The 19,852-nt window shown below is 41.3% G+C and overlaps 1 protein-coding gene across 3 annotated transcripts in view; it reads right to left on the bottom strand.

Annotated features, from left to right (window-relative positions):
* The window catches only part of EXOC6 (exocyst complex component 6), a 282,222-nt gene that overhangs the window by 242,270 nt on the left and 20,100 nt on the right, over nucleotides 1-19,852 (bottom strand). The window contains exon 1 of one of the 3 annotated variants that reach the window (XM_006831143.1): nucleotides 7,195-7,358. The exons of 1 other annotated variant lie outside the window; for it this stretch is intronic. In XM_006831143.1, the coding sequence (XP_006831206.1) occupies nucleotides 7,195-7,295 (101 nt within the window). In that variant the 5' untranslated portion in view covers nucleotides 7,296-7,358. Of the gene's footprint in view, nucleotides 1-7,194; nucleotides 7,359-19,852 lie in introns of those variants that run through there. One more of the 3 variants, XM_006831145.1, reaches the window with a different exon arrangement.

Below are 19,852 nucleotides of genomic sequence, written 5' to 3'. Positions count from 1 at the left end.
GCACTCAAGTGTGGCAGCGGTAGTGAGGTTGGCCCAGGATCGGACATTGTTTCGTTCTGCTGTGCATGGGGTCGCTATGAGTCGGTTCCGACTTGATGGCACCTGACAACAACAACATAATGATGTTATCAGACCAGTTGTAATGATTTTTGTTTTATGTTCAGGTCCTTGTGTGGCACTGTGGGTAAATGTACTAGACTACAAAGTCAGTTTGAACTGCAAGTTTGGCAGTTCAAACTCAACAGCCGCTCCTCAGAAACTCTATACAGGGTCGCTATGGGTTGAAACCAACTCCACAACGTTTAACAACAACAACAAAATCCATATTGACCTTCATCAGTAAGTGATTCAAGCAAAGTTGTCTTGTCTGCATATTGCAGATTGTTAACAAGTCTTCCTTCAATCCTGATACTGCATTCTTCTTCATTTAGTCCAGTTTCTCAGAATATTTATTCAGTATACAGATTCAAAAGTAATGTCGAAGGATACCACCCTATTGCAGTTTCTCTGATTTTAAATCATCTGCTTGTTCTGCTTGAACAACTGCCTCTTGGTCCATGTACAAGTTATGCATAAACACAATTAAGTGTTCTGAAATTCCCATTCTTCATAACCTTATCCACAATTTGCTATGTTTGGCACAGTTGACTGGCTTTCCATTAGTTGATAAAATACAGGTAAGCATCTTTCGGGTATTGTCTTTCACTCAAGGTCCACCTGACACCAGCAATGATAGCCTTCATTCTGCATCCTCTTCAGAATCTGCTTGAATTTCTGGCAGTTCCTCTTGGTATGGCACAAGTCATTTTTTAACTATCTTCTGCAAATTGTTGCTAGTATGTGACATTAATAACTGTTGTTGTTAAGTTCTGTCAAGTCAATTCCAATTCATAGCGACCCTGTATAGGGTTTCCAAGCAGTGGATGGTGGATTTGAACAACAGACCTTGCAGTTCAAACCAACCTTGCAGTCTAGTGTTTATCCATCACACTCCATATTACATCTGATTGCCTTTCTTTCGAATGGGTAAAAACATGGATACAGAAAATAAACTGTGACACCGTTTGAGAAGTGCTATCTATTACAGGATAACTATGAATGGCTACAGAACACATAAAAGATGTAACTGACCCAGACATCATGAGAAGCAGGGATGACTTCCTAAAAGAAGTAATGTTTAACACTAGGATTCAAAGTGTGGACCAGGCCAGACTTGGTATTGGGTATGTTGATTGGTTATAGGCAGCAGAACCAGCACTGTGAATCTAGAGATGAGAGAGAGAAAACTGTGTGTTTAAAGAACTGGAAAAAATCATTATGACTAGAGTATAAAATGTAAAATAGGAGAGGTAGATCATGAAACACTTCGAAAGTTATTTAAGGAATTTATACTGCAAACGAAAGACAACATAAAACTTTTACATCACTACTTGATAAGCGTGTATCATGATTGTTGTTTAGTGACACTGCCAACTCATAGCGACCCTGAATAGGGTTTCTAAGGAGCAGCTAGTTAGTTTGAAGTACTGACCTTGTAGTTCATATTGATCTTTCTGTCCAGTGCTTTACCCCAAAGCACCACACCATTATTAGTGTGACAAAAAAATCAGTCTGGCTGGACAGCAGGAAAGATGTGAAATGAGGCTAGGCTAGAGGAAGGAAGGAGAGTTAGAGAAACCCAATACAATGAGCCAGGTGAAAGAGGATACTGTCCTGAACTAGAGTAGCAGCAGTGAGGAGAAGAAGAGTGGACAAAGTCCTACAACTCCTACCATATGCTCTAGAGAAATCCTCCTACACAACCAAGAGGGAAATTTAATGACAGCATGCACAGCAATGATGTCCGCAGTAGGGCAAGAGGTGGCGGCATCTAAATGTCTCCATTACTCAGGGAATTGAGAAGTGTAATTTTAACTGAATTAATAATAATAATTGAAATGTGGTGGATATATGTATAGAATACTGTATAATAGTTACAAGCTCTGACTTAGAATTTCTCACATTAACAGTCCTTAAAATCAGAATGAATATAAAGGGGGAAACAATGCATGTGCCAAATCTAACAAAAAGTGAAAGGTCAGGCAAAAAAAGACGGTCACAGGAAAAAAATAATAATAGCCTAGCTGACAGGCCAGGAAGAACATGCTCAGCATTTCTCAAACAGAAAGAACTCAAGAAAACACTCAAGTCTCAATTCACAATAATGAAGGATTTTATGGGTAAAATAATGACACAGGAGCATCAAAAGAAGATAGAAGGAATACACAGAATCACTGTACCAAAAAGAATTCATTGGTGTTCAACCATTTCAAGAGGTAGCACATGATCAAGAACTGGAGGTACTAAAAGAAGTCCAGTTGCACTGAAGGCATTGGCGAAATAAACAAGCTCCAGGAACTGACAGAATACTATCTGAAACGTTCCAACAAACCAATGCAGTGATGGAAGCACTCACTAGTCTATGCCAAGAAATTTGGAAGACAGCTACCTGGTAAACCAGTTGGAAGTGATCCATATTTGTTCTCACTCCAAAGAAAGGTGACCTTAAAGAATAGAAAAGTGGCCCAACAATATCATTAATATCACATGCAAATAAAATTTTATCACATGCAAATAAAATTGATAAAGGGTTGCAGCAGTTCACCAACAAGGAGCTGCCAGAAATTCACGCTGGATTCAGAAGGGGACATGGGATGAGGGATAGCAGGTGGATCTTGACTAAAAGCCGAGAATACCAGAAAGATGTTTAGTTGTGCTTTGTTGACTATGCAAAGGCACTGGACTGTGTGGATCATAAAAAATTATGGATACCACAGCAAATAATGGGAATTCCAGAACCCTCAGGCAGAGCCTGCAGATAGATCAAGAGGCAGTCGTTTGAACAGAACAAGGAGATACCACATGGTTCTAAATCAGTAAAGGTGTGCCTCGGGGGTGCATACTTTCATCCCACTTGTTCGATCTGTATCAATGGTACAGGATCAGCCAGCATTTGATTTTGTTACATACAGGGTCACCATGAGTTGGAACCTAACAATATCATTTGAGCTGTATGCTGAGTAAATAATCCAAGAAGCTTGGCTATGTGAGAATATAGCATCAGGACTGGAGGAAGACTCATAAACAACCTGCAGTACGCAGATGACACAATCTTGTTTACTGGATGTGAAGAGAACTTGAGGAACTTGCTGATGAAGATCAAAGACTGCAGCATTTGGTATGGATTACAACTCAATATAAAGAACAAAAAAAATTTCACAACTAGATCAATAAACAAACACATCATGATAAAAGGAGAAAAGACTGAAGTTATCAAGGATTTCATTTTACTTGGATCCGTAATCAACGTTCATGGAAGCAGCTGTCAAGAAATCAATCAACCTATTGTACTGGGCAAATCTGCTACAAAAGACCTTTTAAAATGTTAAAGAGCAAAAATATCAATTTAAGGACTAAGGTGTGCCCAACCCAAGATATGATATTTTCAGTTAATTCATGTGAAAGCTGAACAGCGAATAAGGAAGACCAGGGGAGAATTGATGATTGATACATATGGTGCTGGTGAAGAATATTCAGAGTACCATGATCTGCCATTTGTTGTTAAACACTGTCGAGTCGGTTCTGACTCATAGTGACCCTGTACAGGGTTTCCAAGGCTGTAAATCTTTACAGGAACAGAAAGCTTCATCTTTCTCCCTCAGAGCAGCTGGTAGTTTCAAACTGCTGACCTTAAGGTTCGCAGTCCAATTCATAACCACTACGCTACCAGAGCTCCTTAAGAACAAACAAATCTCTCTTGGAAGAAGTACAGCCAGAATGTGTCTTAAAAGTGAAGACGGCAAGACTTCATCTCTCATACTTTGGACCTGTTGTGAGGAGGAACCACTTCCTGGAGAAAAGCACCAGACTTGATAAATCCGAGGATAAGGGAACAAGAGGAAGAGCCTCAATGAAATGGATTAGCACCATGACTGTCGTGGGCTCAAACAGAACTATCAGGAAGATGGCGCAGGACCAGGCAGTACTTCCTTCTGTTTTCTGTATGTAGGGTTACTCTGAGTCAGAAGCAACTCAATGGCACCTAACAACAACAACACAAGCCAGTTAAAAGATTAAGAGACAGTTGCAAAAAATAACCCTAATACTAACATACTTTAGGATGATTGATACCTAGGATCCACTAGAAAAGTCATCCAGGATGAGGAAAAGTGAACAGGAGAAAAGATCAAACAAAACTGGGCCCAGAAGCTAGATGAGGGGCTCATAATGATCTATCACACGATTTTACCTTGACACATTTTAATTTTTCATAAGGGATTTTCTAAAATCATTTTACTCAATAAAACTAGAAAAAAATAAGAAGAAGAAAATAGTAGTAACTTAAACACTGCATAGAGCCCTAGTAGGATAGTGGATTACACATTGGGCTGTTAACCACATAGTCGGCAGTTCGAATCCACCAGTCGCTTCACAGGAGAACAATGTGACCTGTGTCTGTTCCTATAGAGATGTACAGTGTCTGAAACCCTACACAGGGTCACTAGGAGTTAAAATCAACGTGACAGCACACAACAATAACAAACCAAGTTCAAGAGAAAGAACCACTAAATACATGTATGAAAAGAGTCTGCTTATATAAGAGAGGGTGGCACAATGGTTAAGTGTTTCCCTGCTAATTGAAACGTCAGCAGTTCGAACCCACCAGCCGCTCCATGGGAGAACGTAAATGCTTTGAAACCCTATGGGGCTCTGAGCTTTAGGACTACTATGAGTCATAAATGACTCAACAGCAACTAGATACATGAGAGATGACAGGTGTAAGTAAGAGTCACTAAAGAAAAGTCTGGATTTCAATGAAGTAAGTGACATGATTGTCAGCCAAGAGCGTACAGAATGATACACTGTGAACACATACTGTCAATTCTCGTTATATTCTATAAAGTCACCTTGAACACTGAACTAGCGAATTCTGAGCCACGGGAAACATAGGCTGTGTTTCTGTGAACCTCTGGTCACAACATTTTTACCAGCATTAACAAAACCTTGTTTTGTTTCTGTGGTTGATTTGTTAACACTGAATACTCAAGGTCAACAAAACGATAACTCATGACTGAACCAAACATATCTAACATATTTAACATACATATTTTCTCTGTAGGGCACATCACGGCCTTCTTATGCTTAGATAGCAATCATTACTATGCATGAAGGTCATTTTAAACAGCAAAATTAGCAACAAAATGCATAACAATGTGATAAAAACATGGCACTAAATAGATAGCAAAAAAGACACTTTTTTACCATCTGGAAACTGAAACAAGGAAAGGCATTGCTTTGTTCAATGACTGCTGGAAACACATGGACACAGATTTGTGTCGCTCTCTCTACACATGACCATGAAAGAAAAGCAATTACTTATTTTGGAGTTACAAACTCTAATGAGTATGCAAATTCAAAAATACAGAACCCACACTGAAGATCAACGGTTTTCAGCATGTTGGTGTCCAAAAAGTGTCTCAATTTATTTCAATTTTTTTTCCAAGTGTAAGTTAATTTTATCTTTTACACAAGATGAAGTACTTCCTTCATAACCAATACTACTTTCAAAATTTGACTTTTCTGATAACTGTACTATGTCCTATACAGTTTCAATCTCACCATACAGTGAGACAAAGTTTCCTTTTAATCTATAATTTCTGCTTTCATTACCACATACACAGTTTTATGAAAAGAAAGCAATATGTGGGGAAATTTAGGATATGCACTAATCATTGAAAGCAGGCATTTCATATAACAAAAATTTATCATGTGACTAACACATGCTTGGTGTTAAGGATACACAGTGAACAAATTGATGAGGTCTCTGCTATCCAAGCTTTTGGGGCATTAAAACATTCGACTCCCTATTCTGCAAATAAGGAAATAAGAACAAGAGGTTAAATTATTTTTGCCCAGTTTTGCACACTTCATCAGTGGCAGAACTGGGGCAAAACAAGAACCCAGCTTCTTGACTCTCAGGGCAAGGTGAATTTACAATAAAATTTCAACTGGCTTGACTTTATACTACTATATCCACAGGGCCTCAAACCATACGTTGCTCCATTTCTACGAAGTGTGTATTCTGAAGAAACTACTGATAAAACTAAATCGGCCCCAATTTCCCTGACTAAATGAATCATATTACATTTACCACTGATAAAGATAAAACTCCTATTCCCTCACTCGTGCTAAGGGTTAAGCACTCTGTACTCATTGAAAGGTTGATGGGTCTAACCCACCTAAAGGTTCCTTGTAAGAAAGGCCTGGCAAACTACTTCTGCAAGGTCACAGCTAGGAAAACCTTATGGAGCAGCTCTACTGTGCAACATGTGGGGTCGCATGGGTTGGAATAGGTGGCACAGCAATTGGTTTTCATTCCTGAAGAGCGTGCCTAATCTAGCCTAACGGATATGTACATTCTAATATGCTATTAGGATAGCAGGTATGGCATGGACTATTGATGGCCTAGTACTGTATTCTTTCACTGTATTCTTAAAGGTGGTGGGTGGATTGGTATCCTTTTTTAAATACATGGAAAAATTGATGCAAAATTAATGAAACGTTCGTGAATAAATGAAAGCCTCCTTGTCTTCAGTAGCTTAGCCACTGTGCAGTTACACCAGTGTGTTATCGAGCCTCAGCTCATCCCCACCAGCCCACGGTCCCTTCTCGCCCACGCGGGGTTGTGCAGGGGCTTAAAGGTGCTGGCCTTTCCCGCTCAGTTTAAATTCTCTCACGCCTGCTGCAGCCCTGAGCGCCAGGGTTTCCATCGGAGCGTGCCTCGGCGCCTGTCTCGCTGGCTGCCCGCAAGGAACCTTCGCCCCGGGCAAGCCCGCTGCCAAGCCATCAGTGCGGGCCAGGCCGGAGGCACGTCCTCCGGACCCCTAGTCCAAGAGTCAAAGTGCGGCGGCGCCGCGGCCCCTGGGGTCTAAGGCACCACGGCAGCCACACCCACCAGCGGCGCGCAGTGACAGTTCCTGCGTGTGAGGCGCTCCGAGCTGCCACCAAGCCGACAGGTGCAGCAGCCACACCGGCCCTGGCCCTGGTTTGTAAACCTGGCAGCGCCCCCGCGCGCACCACCTGTGAACGTCCCTCCCTGCAGCGGAGGAGCAGCCGGCAACGACGGCCTGAAGACCCTGGGAATGAGAGCTTTACCGGAGGGTGGGCCCCACGCAGGCGGTGTCGGTGCTCTCGATCTCCTGCAATATCCGCTCGTGCTCCGGGACAGTGCCCAGTCCATCAGCACACTCCGCCATCTTGGCTGGAAGCTAAGAAGCCGGCAAGGCGCGTCTCCGCGCGGACTCGGCGAGGGCGCGAGCGGAATGTGTCGCGAGCGCGCGGTGGGGGTGGGGGGGTGAAGGGCGGGGCTGGGGCGGGGCGCGAAGGAGGCTGTGCAGGGGCGCGCGGAGCGCTGGGAAGGGAAACGTGGACTGGAGGACTCCTGGTGCTGGAAGGGAGGTAGCAGCGCGGAGGCGTTCCCAGGCTGGCACCTGAGAGGTCAAGGTGTTGCCAGCGGCTTTGAGCTGGGACCCACCAACATCACCGTAAGGTATCACCTCTCACAGTCTCCTAGTCATCTACTGACAGGCCTTTTGGTTTTAAAGTATATTTGTATATGCCAGACCCTCTGCTGCACGTTGAGTGCCCCACAGTAATGAGTTGTTGTCGTTGTGTGCATAGTGACCCTGTACAGCGTTTCCAAGGCTGTAAATCTTTACAGGAGCAGAACGCCTCATCTTTCTCCCAAGAGACGGCTGGTAGTTTCAAACTGCTGACCGTGAGATAAGCAGCCCGGTTCGTAACCACTACGCTACCAGAGTTCCTTACAGTAATAAGAGACATGAGCAATTGAATAATCACCCCCCAAATAATATGTAATAAAAGCTATGAGAATGTTTAACAATAGAGCTTAATGTACTCAAGGACACCGAATTGGGTGGTTCCACTCTGTCACATCTGGACTGTGAACCACAAGACCCGTGGTTCGAGCCCATGAGCCACTCTGAGGGAGAACAAAGGCTTTCTGCTCCCCCGAAGATGCGAAACAGCAGAAATCCTATATAGGGTCTATATGAGTTGGAACCGACTCGAAGATACTTTAACAACAACTCTGTCACATGGGGCACCTGTGAGTGAAAAATCAACTAGATGACACCTTACAACAACAATGTATTCTGGTGGTGGAGAATCAGAGAAAGCCAAACATGTACTCAATAAAGTCAAAACTGTGTGGTAGTAAAGTTTATTTTCGGAATGGACCAAGAAGTTGATGACCATGACAGGTCTGCTCTGGGTGGATTTGTATCCCTACCCTCAGGAAAGTCACAGAGGTCGGTCAACTTGAAAATGAATTATAAGTGCCACAAAAACTAGATAACAAGAAATTAAAAGACACTACTGGAAAGATGGTGACCCAGTGTATACTGTTGTAGAATAAGCAAGCACTAAACTGTTACTCCTAAGGTGTAACATCAAATTCCCCACACGTTCCCTGGAAACCCTACACAGGGTCAAAACAAGTCAGAACGGACTTGACAGCACTTCATAACAACAATAGGAAAGATCTAGGAGATGATGTGTGATTTCATGCCCAAGTCCTTGACCCAAGTACCCCCAGGTCACTGTGGGATAGTGTGAGACGGGATGGGATCTTCTGGGAGGAGATGGACATCAGAGCTGTGGGAAGGAGAAGCAAGGTGTCTAGGCAAAGGCACCAGTGTAGAAAAGAACCCTGTTTAATTACATGTTTGTAGGATGCTAAGCAAACCAGTTTGTCATGATCAAAGCAGTGACAGAGGAAGATTAGTCGTGAACAGAGTGCAAACCTAGCCTAAGGAACAACTATTCTCTGGTCTCCATTAATCCAGGACTCTGAACTTCCTTCTGAGTCAACTGAACTCTTTACTGTCTCTGTGAGGTATATATAACTCATTCTTTTCAGTGAACTTTTACTTGAAGTTTATTTCCATTCTCTGTCTCGCCAAAAATCCTGGAAGGTGTGGAGGCCAGCTTGCATAATAATTAAGAGTATGAGTTCTGAAGGTAGACTCAACTTGAGAGCCCTGGCTCCTTCACTTTACAGCTGTATGACCTTGGCAAAAACGTAATCCGGCCGTATTTTAGTTTCTCCATTGGCACAGTGGCAGCAGCAATAAGCTCAAGTATTGCAACAATTGTGAGGTTGGTGCAGGACCAGGCAGTGTTTCGTTCTATTGTGCATTAGGTTGCTATGAGTTGGTACCAACTCAATGACACCTAACAACAATAACAGCATTAAAATTTAATAAAGAAGGCCAAGAATAATTGACACATTTGAATTATGGTGTTGGCAAAGAATATTGAAAGTACCAAGGACTACCAGAAAAACAAACAAACATGTCTTGGAGGAAGTACAGTCAAAATACTCCTTAGAATTGAGGATGGTGAGACTTTGTCTCACATTCTTTGGACATGTTATCAGGAAGAACCAGTCCTGGAGAAGGACATCATACTTGGTAAATAGAGAGTCAGTAAAAAAGAGGAAGACCCTCCGTGGGATGGATTGACACAGTGTCTGCAACAATGGGCTCAAACATAACAATTGTTAGGGTGTCCCAAGACCAGGAAGTGTTTCATTCTACTGTACATAGGGTTGCTATGAGTTGGGACTGATTCGATGGCACCTAACAACAATTGTAAATGACAATAATAGCAATGCCTGCCTTATATTATTGTCCAATTTGTATTAGTTTTCTATTGCAGCAAATTTAGGAGCTTAAAGCAACACAAATGTATTATCTTATAGTATCCAAACAGGAGTCTTACTAGGCAGTACAGTGTTCTATTCTGGAAGCTCTAGGGAATAATTTGTTTCCTTATCTTTACAACCTCTAGAAGCTACCCATGTTCCTTTCTTCATTTTGAAGCTAGCAATATTATATCTCTCTGACTGGTCTTCTGTAGTCACACCTCCCTCTGGCTCTGACTGGAGCCAGGAAAGATTCTCTGATTTTTAAGGACCCATGTGAACAGAAATTTTCAAAGGGCAGCTCAAGAAGACAAAGTCAAATATTGTGATGAATGTGCAAAGATCTGGAGTTAGAAAACCAAAAGGAAAGAACATTTTCAGCATTTCTCCAGCTGACAGAACTGAGTAAAAATTTAAGCCTCAACTTGAAATAGAAAAGGATTCTTTGGGCAAAATACTTAATGAGGAGAAAGCATCAAAAGAAGATGAAAGGAATACAGAGTCACTGTACCAAAAAGAAATGGTTGATGTTCAACCATTTCAAGAGGATATGGTCAACAGCCAACATTACTGAAGGAAATGTCCCAGGTGCACTGAAATCATTGGCAAAAAAAAAAAAACAAGGCTCCCAGGACTCAACGTAATGCATATTAGAAATCTTTCAACAAACTGATGCAGCACTGGAGACACCCACTCATCTGTGCCCACTCCAAAGAGAGGTGATCCAGTGGAAGGTGGAAATCATCAGACAATATCACTAATATCACATTCAAGTAAAAGTTTGCTAACGATAATTCGAAAACATCTGCAACAGTACACTGACAGCGACCTACCAGAGGTTCAAGCCAGATTCAGATGAGGAAGTAGAACAAAGGTTATCATTGCTGATGTCAGCTAGATCTTGGCTGAAAGCAGAGAATACCAGAAATATGTTTACCTGTGCTTTTATTACCTCTGCAAAGGCTTTTGACTCTTGGAATCATGATAATAACATTGTTAAGAATGAGTATTCCAGAACACTTAATTGAGTTCATGAGGAACCTGTACATAGACCAAGAGGCAGTTGTTCAAAGAGAACAAGAGAACACTGGATGGTTTAAAATCAGGAAAGGTGTGCACCCAGGTCGCATTCTTTCACCGTACTTATTCAATATCTATGCTGAGCAAGTAATCTGAGAAGCTGGATTATATGAAGAAGAATCTGGGATCAGGATTGGAGAAGACTCATTAACAACTATGCAGAAGATACAACCTTGCTTGCTGAAAGTGAAGAGGACTTAAAATACTTATTCGTGAAGATCAAAGAACACAACCTTTGGTATGAGTTGCACCTCAGTGTAAAGAAAACAAAAATCCTCACAACTGGACCAATAAGTAACATTATGATAAATGGAGAAAAGACTGAAATTGCCAATGACTTTGTTTTGCTAGGATTCACAGATAAACCTCTTTGCTTGGATTCAACACTCTTGGGAACAGTAGTCAAGAAATCAAACAGCAAATCTGCTGCTCAGGTATTCAAAAGCAAAGATGTCATCTTGAGGACTAAGGTGCACCTGGTCCAAACCATGGTATTTCAGTAGCCTTATATGCATGTGAAAGTTGGACAGTGAATAAGGAAGACTGTACAAGAACTGATGTATTTGAATTATGGTGTTGGAGATGGATATTAAAAGTACCATGGACTGCCAGAAGAACAAACAAATCTGTGTTGGAGGAAGTACAACAAGAACACTACTAAGAAGCCAAAATGGCTAGACTTTGTCTCTCATGCTTCAGACATATTATCAGCAGAGACCAATCCCTGGAGAAGGACATCATGCTTGGTACAGTGGAGGGTCAGTGAAAAAGAGGGAGACCCCAACTAGATGGATTGGCACAGTGGCAGCAACAATGAGCTCAAGCATTTCAGCAATTATGAGGATGGCACAGGACAGGTGGTGTTTCATTCTGTTGTACGTAGGGGTCACTATGAGTCGGAACCAACTTGACAGCACCAACTTAACCTAATCTACAAAGATTCCTCTCCTAGTGTGGCCCTGTAGGATAAGCACTGGACTGTTAACCACAAGGTTCAAACCCACCAGGTACTCCTGGGAAACCCTATACAAGGTTGTTATGAATCAGAACCAACTTGACAGCACTTAAGAACAACATATTACAACCTTCTCCAGTGATTCCAGATTCCAATGAACACATTTACCCATTCCCCAACAACTGCTTTGTAGAGTTCCGTTTCATACATTTGTGGGGTTTGTGTGATTTTGTATACGTGGACCCTTGGGAACTATAATGCTAATGGACTCAGTACATAATGACTTGGAAAATCAAGGAATCCCTACACTGAACAGCTCATTCTACCAAAAAATCCCATCGAAAGCAAGTGTGGAGTCATCAGACCCTAACCCCTGTTTCCACTAGCTTGATGGTACAAGAAGAAGTATGGTAGTACAACAGTTCATACCCACCAGCACTCCATTAGTGAAATAGTTGGCTTCCATAAAGATTACAGCTTAGGAAACCCTACGGGGCAATTCTACTCTGTCCTGTACCATCGCTAGGAGTCAGACTTGACTGGACAGCAACAAGCTTCAATTCTGTGATTCTGGTGGTGCAGGACAATCCAGACTTTCTGGGGAAACCCACCTCCTTATGACTTGAAAGTGTGTAGAAACAAAATTCCTTCCCAAGTTCACCAGTACTGTCACACTGTGGTAAGGTCCTTGAGCTCAAAGATGATTTTTTTAAAGGTTTTGTAACTTCTTATAGTTCCTCTTTTTTTAAAAAAAAAAAAAAAGGAAAAAAGTTCCGCTTAAAGTTGTGCACATAGCTGAGAAAGAGCTTGAGGAGTTTTGAAAACAAACAATGCTGCAGCCCTCGAGCTATCAGAAAAATTTCAGGATGAGTTAAGAACAGGTCTGCATATAAGATAGGAGTTTGAGTTTCATTAGTCTGTGACTGGTAACAGTCAGGCACTAGAACAATAACAAATTATAAAAAGTTAGTTTCCCAAACTTATTCTTTATATAATGACATTAAATATGAGGCTAAGTCAACAGTATTGCTACCTGAGTTCCAGTTCGTAAATGCACAGGTTTATTTCAAACAAAGCACGTTTAAACATGTCTCTGTAATCAGTGGATGGCCCAGACAACTTCTTCCAATAATACACTTCTCTTAGTCTCATTAGGGTGCCTTCAAATAAGTGGGATGGTGAAGAACCAGTGATAATAGAAGTTATGACCTTCCAAATCACTGGTTCCTCACTATCCTGCGTTTTTGAAGGCACCCTAATGAGACTAAGAGAAGTGTATTATTGGAAGAAGTTGTCTGGGCCATCCACTTATTACAGAGACATGTTTAAACGTGCTTTGTTTGAAATAAACCCGTGCATTTACGAACTGGAACTCAGGTAGCAATACTGTTGACTTAGCCTCATATTTGTTGTTGTTATGTGCCATGGAGTTGGTTCCAACTCATAGCGACCCTGTACAGGGTTTCCAAGGCTGTAAATCTTTACAGGAGCAGAAAGCCTCATCTTTCTCCCGCGGAACAGCTGGTAGTGTCGAACTGCTGACCTTGCGGTTCACAGCCCGATTCGTAACCACTATGCTACCAGAGCTCCTTTATGTCATTATATATATTATATTAGGAGTTCTGGTGTGGCGCTGTGCATAATGCACCAGACTACAAAGCCGTTTGAACTGCAAGTTCGGCGGTTCAAGCTCACCAGCTGCTCCTTGGAAACCCTATACAGAGTAGCTATGGGTCGGAATCGACTTGATGACACTTAACAACAACAACAACTTATATTAAATCTGTAAACAAAACTTAAGTGGACATCTTCCCAAATCATTGAAGCTTTGCAACAAATTTACAGGAATGCTATCCACATAAGACAACAGTTTTTAGATAGATCTGGAAATTAAAGGAACGTCAGAAAGATTTCAAAAAAGAATTCCAAGCAGAAAGGTGAGATCAGAAGGTTATCGTTATTTGGGGAGTACTTAAAAAGGGTAATCTTGATAGATTTTCTTGAAGGAAGCAGGGCAATCATGAAAGGTTAGTATGAACTCTTAAGAAAATGGAAAACTGTGTTGGTGAGGAAAAGGCCAAAAAACGTGTGCCAAGGAACTATTTTCCCATCGCAACAATGCACCTGCTCGTTCTGTGTTGGTAGCAAGGGCTGTTCTATGAGAATGTTTTTGGGAAACCTTACCACATCCAACCTACAGCCCTGATCATGACCCTTCAGACTTCTTTTTGCTGTCAAACTCAAAGAACATTGAAAAGGAATATGTTTGTGTCCCTCAAGGATGCCCAAACTGGCGTTTTGACCTGATATAAATAAAAGTGCAGAAGTCTTCAGAAGGATTACAGAAATGGAAACATCGCTGTTAGAAGTGTACAGAACTAGAGCCATATCAAGAAACAATAGTTTAATATTTGATCCCTTTCTTTAATAAAAATTTCTATGATTTTTCCACCACTTGTTAGTCTATTTGTCATACTGTGGTGGCTTGCATGTTCCTGTGATGCTGGAAGCTATGCCATCAGTGGAAAGGTTTCAACTGAGATTCCAAACTAAGACTAAGAAGAAGGTGAGGTAGAGTACTTCTGAATGTTTAGCCACTGACAACCTCATGACTAGCACTGGAACACTGTCAGATATAGTGCTGGAAGATGACCCACTCAGGTTGAAAGGCACTCAAAATATGACTGGGGAAGAACTGCCTTCTCAGAGTAGAGTGGACTGTGATGACAGAATGTAAGTGGGAATCTTGATAGAATACAAATGGGAATCTTGCAACAAACTGATGCAGCACTGGAGGCACTCATTCATCTGTGCCAAGAAATTTGGAAGATAGCCACCTGGCCAACTGATTGGAAGAGATCCATATCCGTGCCCATTCCAAACAGAGGTGACCCTGTGGAATGTGGAAATCATTAGACAATATCACTAATATCACATGCAAGCAAATTTTGCTGAAGATAATTCAAAAACAACTGCAACAGTACATTGACAGGGACCTACCAGAGGCTCAAGTCAGATTCAGATGAGGAAGTAAAACAAGGGTACCATTGCTGACACCAGATAGATTTTGGCTAAAAGCAGAGAATACCAGAAAGATGTTTACCTGTGCTTTATTGACTCTGCAAAGGCTTTTGACTCTTGGAATCATGTCAATAACATTAAAGAATGGGTATTCCAGAGCACTTAATTGTGTTCATTGAGAACCTATACATAGACCAAGAGGCAGTTGTTCAAACAGAGCAAGGAGACACTGAAAGGTTTAAAACTAGGGAAGGTGTGCACCCAGGTTGCATACTTTCACCATACTTATTCAATCTCTGTGCTGAGCAAATAATTCGAGAAGAATTTGGCATCAAGATTGGAGGAAGACTCATTAACAAACTGGGATATGCAGATGATACAACCTTGCTTACTGAAAGTGAAAAGGACTTAAAATACTTAATGATGAAGATCAAAGACCACAGCCTTCATTATGGGTTGCATAATGCAATGTAAAGAAAACAAAAATCCTTACCACCAGACCAATAAATAATACCACAATAAATGGAGAAAAGATTGAAGTTGTCAAAGACTTCATTTTGCTGGAATCCACTATCAACACAATTTTTTTTAATTGACTTTTTTACTTAGTTGACTGTCTCTCCAATTATTGAGTCGCCCTTAGGTATTGTTGTTGTGGTGGTGGTGGTTGTTGTTGTTAGGTGCCATCGAGTCGGTACCAACTCATAGTGACCTTATGCACAGCAGAATGAAACACTGCCTGATCCTGGGCCAACCTCACTATCATTGCCACACTTGAGGCCATTGATGCTGCCACTTTGCCAGCCACAACTTGTGGTGATTCCATTTATTACAGAGTAGTGCTGCTTTGTAGCGTTTACTTAGCTGTAATCTTTGTAGAAAGGAGCTCTGGTAGCGTAGTGGTTACAAATCAGGCTACGAACCTTAAGGTCAGCAGTTCGAAACTACCAGCCGCTCCCATAAAGATTTACAGCCTTGGAAACCCTATACAGGGTCGCTATGGGTTGGAACCAACTCGACGGCACTTAACATCAACAACAATATTTGTGGAAGTAGTTCACCAGTCTTGGTCTTCTGTGCAACCACTGAATAGCTAGAATGCCAACCTTTGGGCTAGCAGCTAATTATAAACCACTTGCAGCCCCAGACACCCTAATACAATTATTTCACTAGGGTTAGTGCCACCAGTGTGGTAACTCGTGGTATCACAAACACCCTACCACAGACCTCCTCCCTGATCCTACAGAACACTTAGTGGTGTTTATCATCATTTTCAACCACAGAATAATAGGTGATACATATAGTTGTAAAATTGCTTAAATGTAATATTATTTAGGTTCTATGAATACTAAACTCCTGGTGTGGCTCTGTAGGCTCAGCACTGGACTGCGAACCACATTGTCAGCAGTTCAAACCCATTGGTTGCTCCTCAGCAACACTACACAGGGTTGCTATGAGTGAGAACTCACTTGAAGGCACTTAACAACAACAGCTTGAATACTAACTACAAATTTGTTTGCAACAAATCTTTCTACATTAAATTACAACATTGTTAGTTACAACTAACAAACAGTTGTAACTAAACAGAAGCCTTGAGTTTTCTTCTTTTCCTTTAATTTCTATTTCATTCTCAAAACAGTTATTGTTGTAGGTTCACAAATATTAATTACAATAATATTGTAGCTAAAATGTCAGTAAATTTGACAAAATCAGCAACTATCAAAACACTTGTAGGGCCTACAAATGAAACCATGTCATTTGAATAGTAATTGTAATTGAGTGATAGTGACAGGTCTGATTAGAGCACATTAGAAGGTTCAGAAAGTAAATTACCAAAGAGTTTTAGCCTTATAGGTACACTGATAGATGTGAACTGGGCTTATGAAAAATGTTGTTGTTGTTATAACTAACTATAGGAATGTTATATTAAAAAATAATAAATTTCTGCTGGAACACTGCACAATAATTATATAAACAGTCATTTTGGTGTCACCCCTTCTGACAATGTCACCCTGTGAGATCGGCACCCCTACACCCCTCTCTGGTGATGCCGCTGCCCTAATTAAAAATTCAACTTGGAGAGGGGATAATAAGCCTTTTAAAAATTGAACCTGAACCCCAAACAGAAGAAATTAGGATGAGTCCTGTACCGTCCTACAAGGATAATAAAAAGAATCAAAATTCTCTCTATAGAAAATGACAAACTGGTTTAGTTCAGTCAGTGTGCATGGCCAGAATCCATTGTTCTGAAGAACAAAGGACAGTGAGGCCAGCAGGGCCGGGCAGGTACAGATTTCTATTGGCAGCTGCCTCCTACTGGACATTCCTCTCCTGTGTTCATTGCCCAGCCCCTTCACCTCCTCTTCACCAATTCTGACCCCATCTATCCACGCCCAGCTTCAAATCCTCTCACCCCCTATTCCCACTCTGGGAAGCCAGCTTTCCAGGCGTTCCTCATTCCAGGCCTATTTCAACACCAGCCCATGGTGATTGCTTCAACATAAGCAGCAGTATCTTCCCCACAATTCAAGTCAAGATGAGAAGAGGTCTATTTACCACTTCTTCTACAACAGCTTTTGTTTGGTCCCTCTGTGCCTTCAGCCGTTCCATGAGTACCTGCAAGTTTTTGTTAGGAAAATGAAAAAGTCCTAACTCAATAACCAACTAATGACATACATTTTTAAATCATGGGTATAGTGGTGGTGGTTATGTGCCGTGAAGTCAGTTCTGACTCATAGTGACCCTTTATAGGGTTTCCCAGACTGTAAATCTTTACAGGACGGAAAGCCTCATCTTTCTGCTAAGGACGGATATAGATCTAACATGTAAATACAGAAACCAAATCCAATGCCACTGAGTTGATTCCGACTCATAGCAACCCTATATGACAGAATTAAAATTCTGCCTGAGGCTTCCAAGTCTATGATAATTACAGACGCAGACTGACACATCTCCCCTGCAGAGTGACTGGTAAGGTTGAATCATTAAACTCAATTAGCAGTGAAGTGCTTTAACCCCTGTGCCTCCAAGACTTGTCATTGTTAAGTGTCACAAATTGGTTCCAACTCACAGAGAACCTCTATAGGGTTTCCAGTGTTTTACATCTTCTCGGGAGCAGAAAGCCTCATCTTCTCCCAAGGAGGAGCTGGTGGGCTCTAAGTGCAGACCTTGTGGTTCACAGTCCAGAGCTCATTGTTTGGAGCCACCATTCTCCCTCTAGGGCTCTTTAAATTCATGAAAGTGAGTGATAGGTTTCTAAAAGGCTCTCAAGTTATATCAGTTATGCTCTCATTGTTATCAAGTGCTGTTGAGTCCGTTCTGACTCTTAGCGACCCCGCATAGGGTTTCTAAGGAACTGGTGGGTTTGAACTGCCGACCTTGTGGTTAACAGTCCAGTGCTTATCCTACAGTGCCACATCAAGACTATGTCATTAATAGGTCAAAATAAAAATCATATTGCTATTTATTGAACACTGAGTATTTGCTAAGCTTTGTATGTTATCTAACTTGATCTTTACTACAATCCTGTGGGATACTTTTATTAAAGAAATTAATGTTAAGAGAGGTTATGTTACTTTCCCAAGGCCACAGAGCTAGTGAGATGGAACAGATGGAGCTATTAACCAGTTCCTGTTTGTCCAGGTAATTAAAAGACAAGCAGAACTTTGTTTTACTCAAAGGAGAAATGATTTCATCGGCCTACGAGTAGCAGGGTGCACAAAGGCAGATACAGTTCCCTTTCTGGCAGTGATATTGGTTGACTTACAGAAATTCATCCCATAATCTCTCTTCAGGACTTTTGGAAGGAGAAAGACACAAGACTGGAGATGTGGTCTCTGTCCTGTATGAAACTACCTGGCAAAGTAAGGACTTAATCTGTAAATAAACTCTTTGTCATTAGCATCTTATTCTTTCAGCCACTTGTCTAGAGACTAAGAACCTATCTTGGGAAATCCCTCCCTCAGGAAGCTGTAGACTATGGCAGTCCTGGTTTGACATTTAACTACTTGGGTTCAAATTCCAACTGATCTCTTACTGTTTGGCTTTGGGAGAGTTACTTAACTTGTCCAAGCCTCATTTTCTTTAAGTATGAATTAGGGACAATAATAGCTTACCACTCAGGGTGATACACCAATTATCAGGAGATAATATATGTATAATGTTTAACCCAGAGTTCAGTCAACATTAGCACTGGAGACTAGCATTATCAGACATTTGTTATTAAACCAGGCAGTCCAGCATTTAGCGTCCTATTTGATAAAATAAAAATGAAAACCAGATGCATAATGTTCTTTTAAAATAATCATTAACAAAACACCCTGACTCTGTATCCAGGTGCTCTGGACCTGAACTTCATTATGTCTGGATGCTTCATGGGTGGAATTCCTTTTCTTCCGTTGTAGAAGGGGGACAGAATCAGGTCTTTGGGTTACCTCTTGAATTATTCCCCATGGATCTTGCACTTGTAAGTCAAGTGCCTCTTCACTGCCCTTGGGCAGCAGTCCCTTGTGTCCTTTAGGACAAATATGGTGGTAAACAAATATCTGAGTCTGTCTCCACCTTCAGTCACTGCTACCAGAGTCCGGCGCAGGGACAATGTCTATATTGTTCACCACTCAAACCAGTGTCATGTACATAGTAGGTGCCTAATTAATATTTATTAAATGAATAACCCGCAAGCAAAAACTTCTAATGACAAGGTTAATGTTGTAAAAAGATGTCTCATGAGATAGAGTACATCCAAAAAAAGATTGTCCTCTCCAACCCTGGGAATTCTATAGCAGACATCTTTATTCTCTCAAGACCTTGCTAGTATCAGTCAGATATTTTTAAATAGTTTAATGTGTGACTATAAAGCTGTATCAAAATGCACAAGCAATCCTCATACATTGCTTGTAATAAACTAGTAATTCTGGATGTCTGCAGTAATAGCTCCTCTGGTTCTTTTCTTGCCTGTGCAGTGACCCCAGGTGGCCATACTCAGTAAGTGCACAGGAATGTGACATCCCCCCTTCACCCCCCTTCTCCCC

This window comes from Chrysochloris asiatica, unplaced genomic scaffold (assembly GCF_000296735.1).
Source record: "Chrysochloris asiatica unplaced genomic scaffold, ChrAsi1.0 scaffold00003, whole genome shotgun sequence".
In the NCBI taxonomy this organism is placed as follows: domain Eukaryota; kingdom Metazoa; phylum Chordata; class Mammalia; order Afrosoricida; family Chrysochloridae; genus Chrysochloris; species Chrysochloris asiatica.
This window is presented reverse-complemented; position numbering and strand designations above follow the sequence as displayed.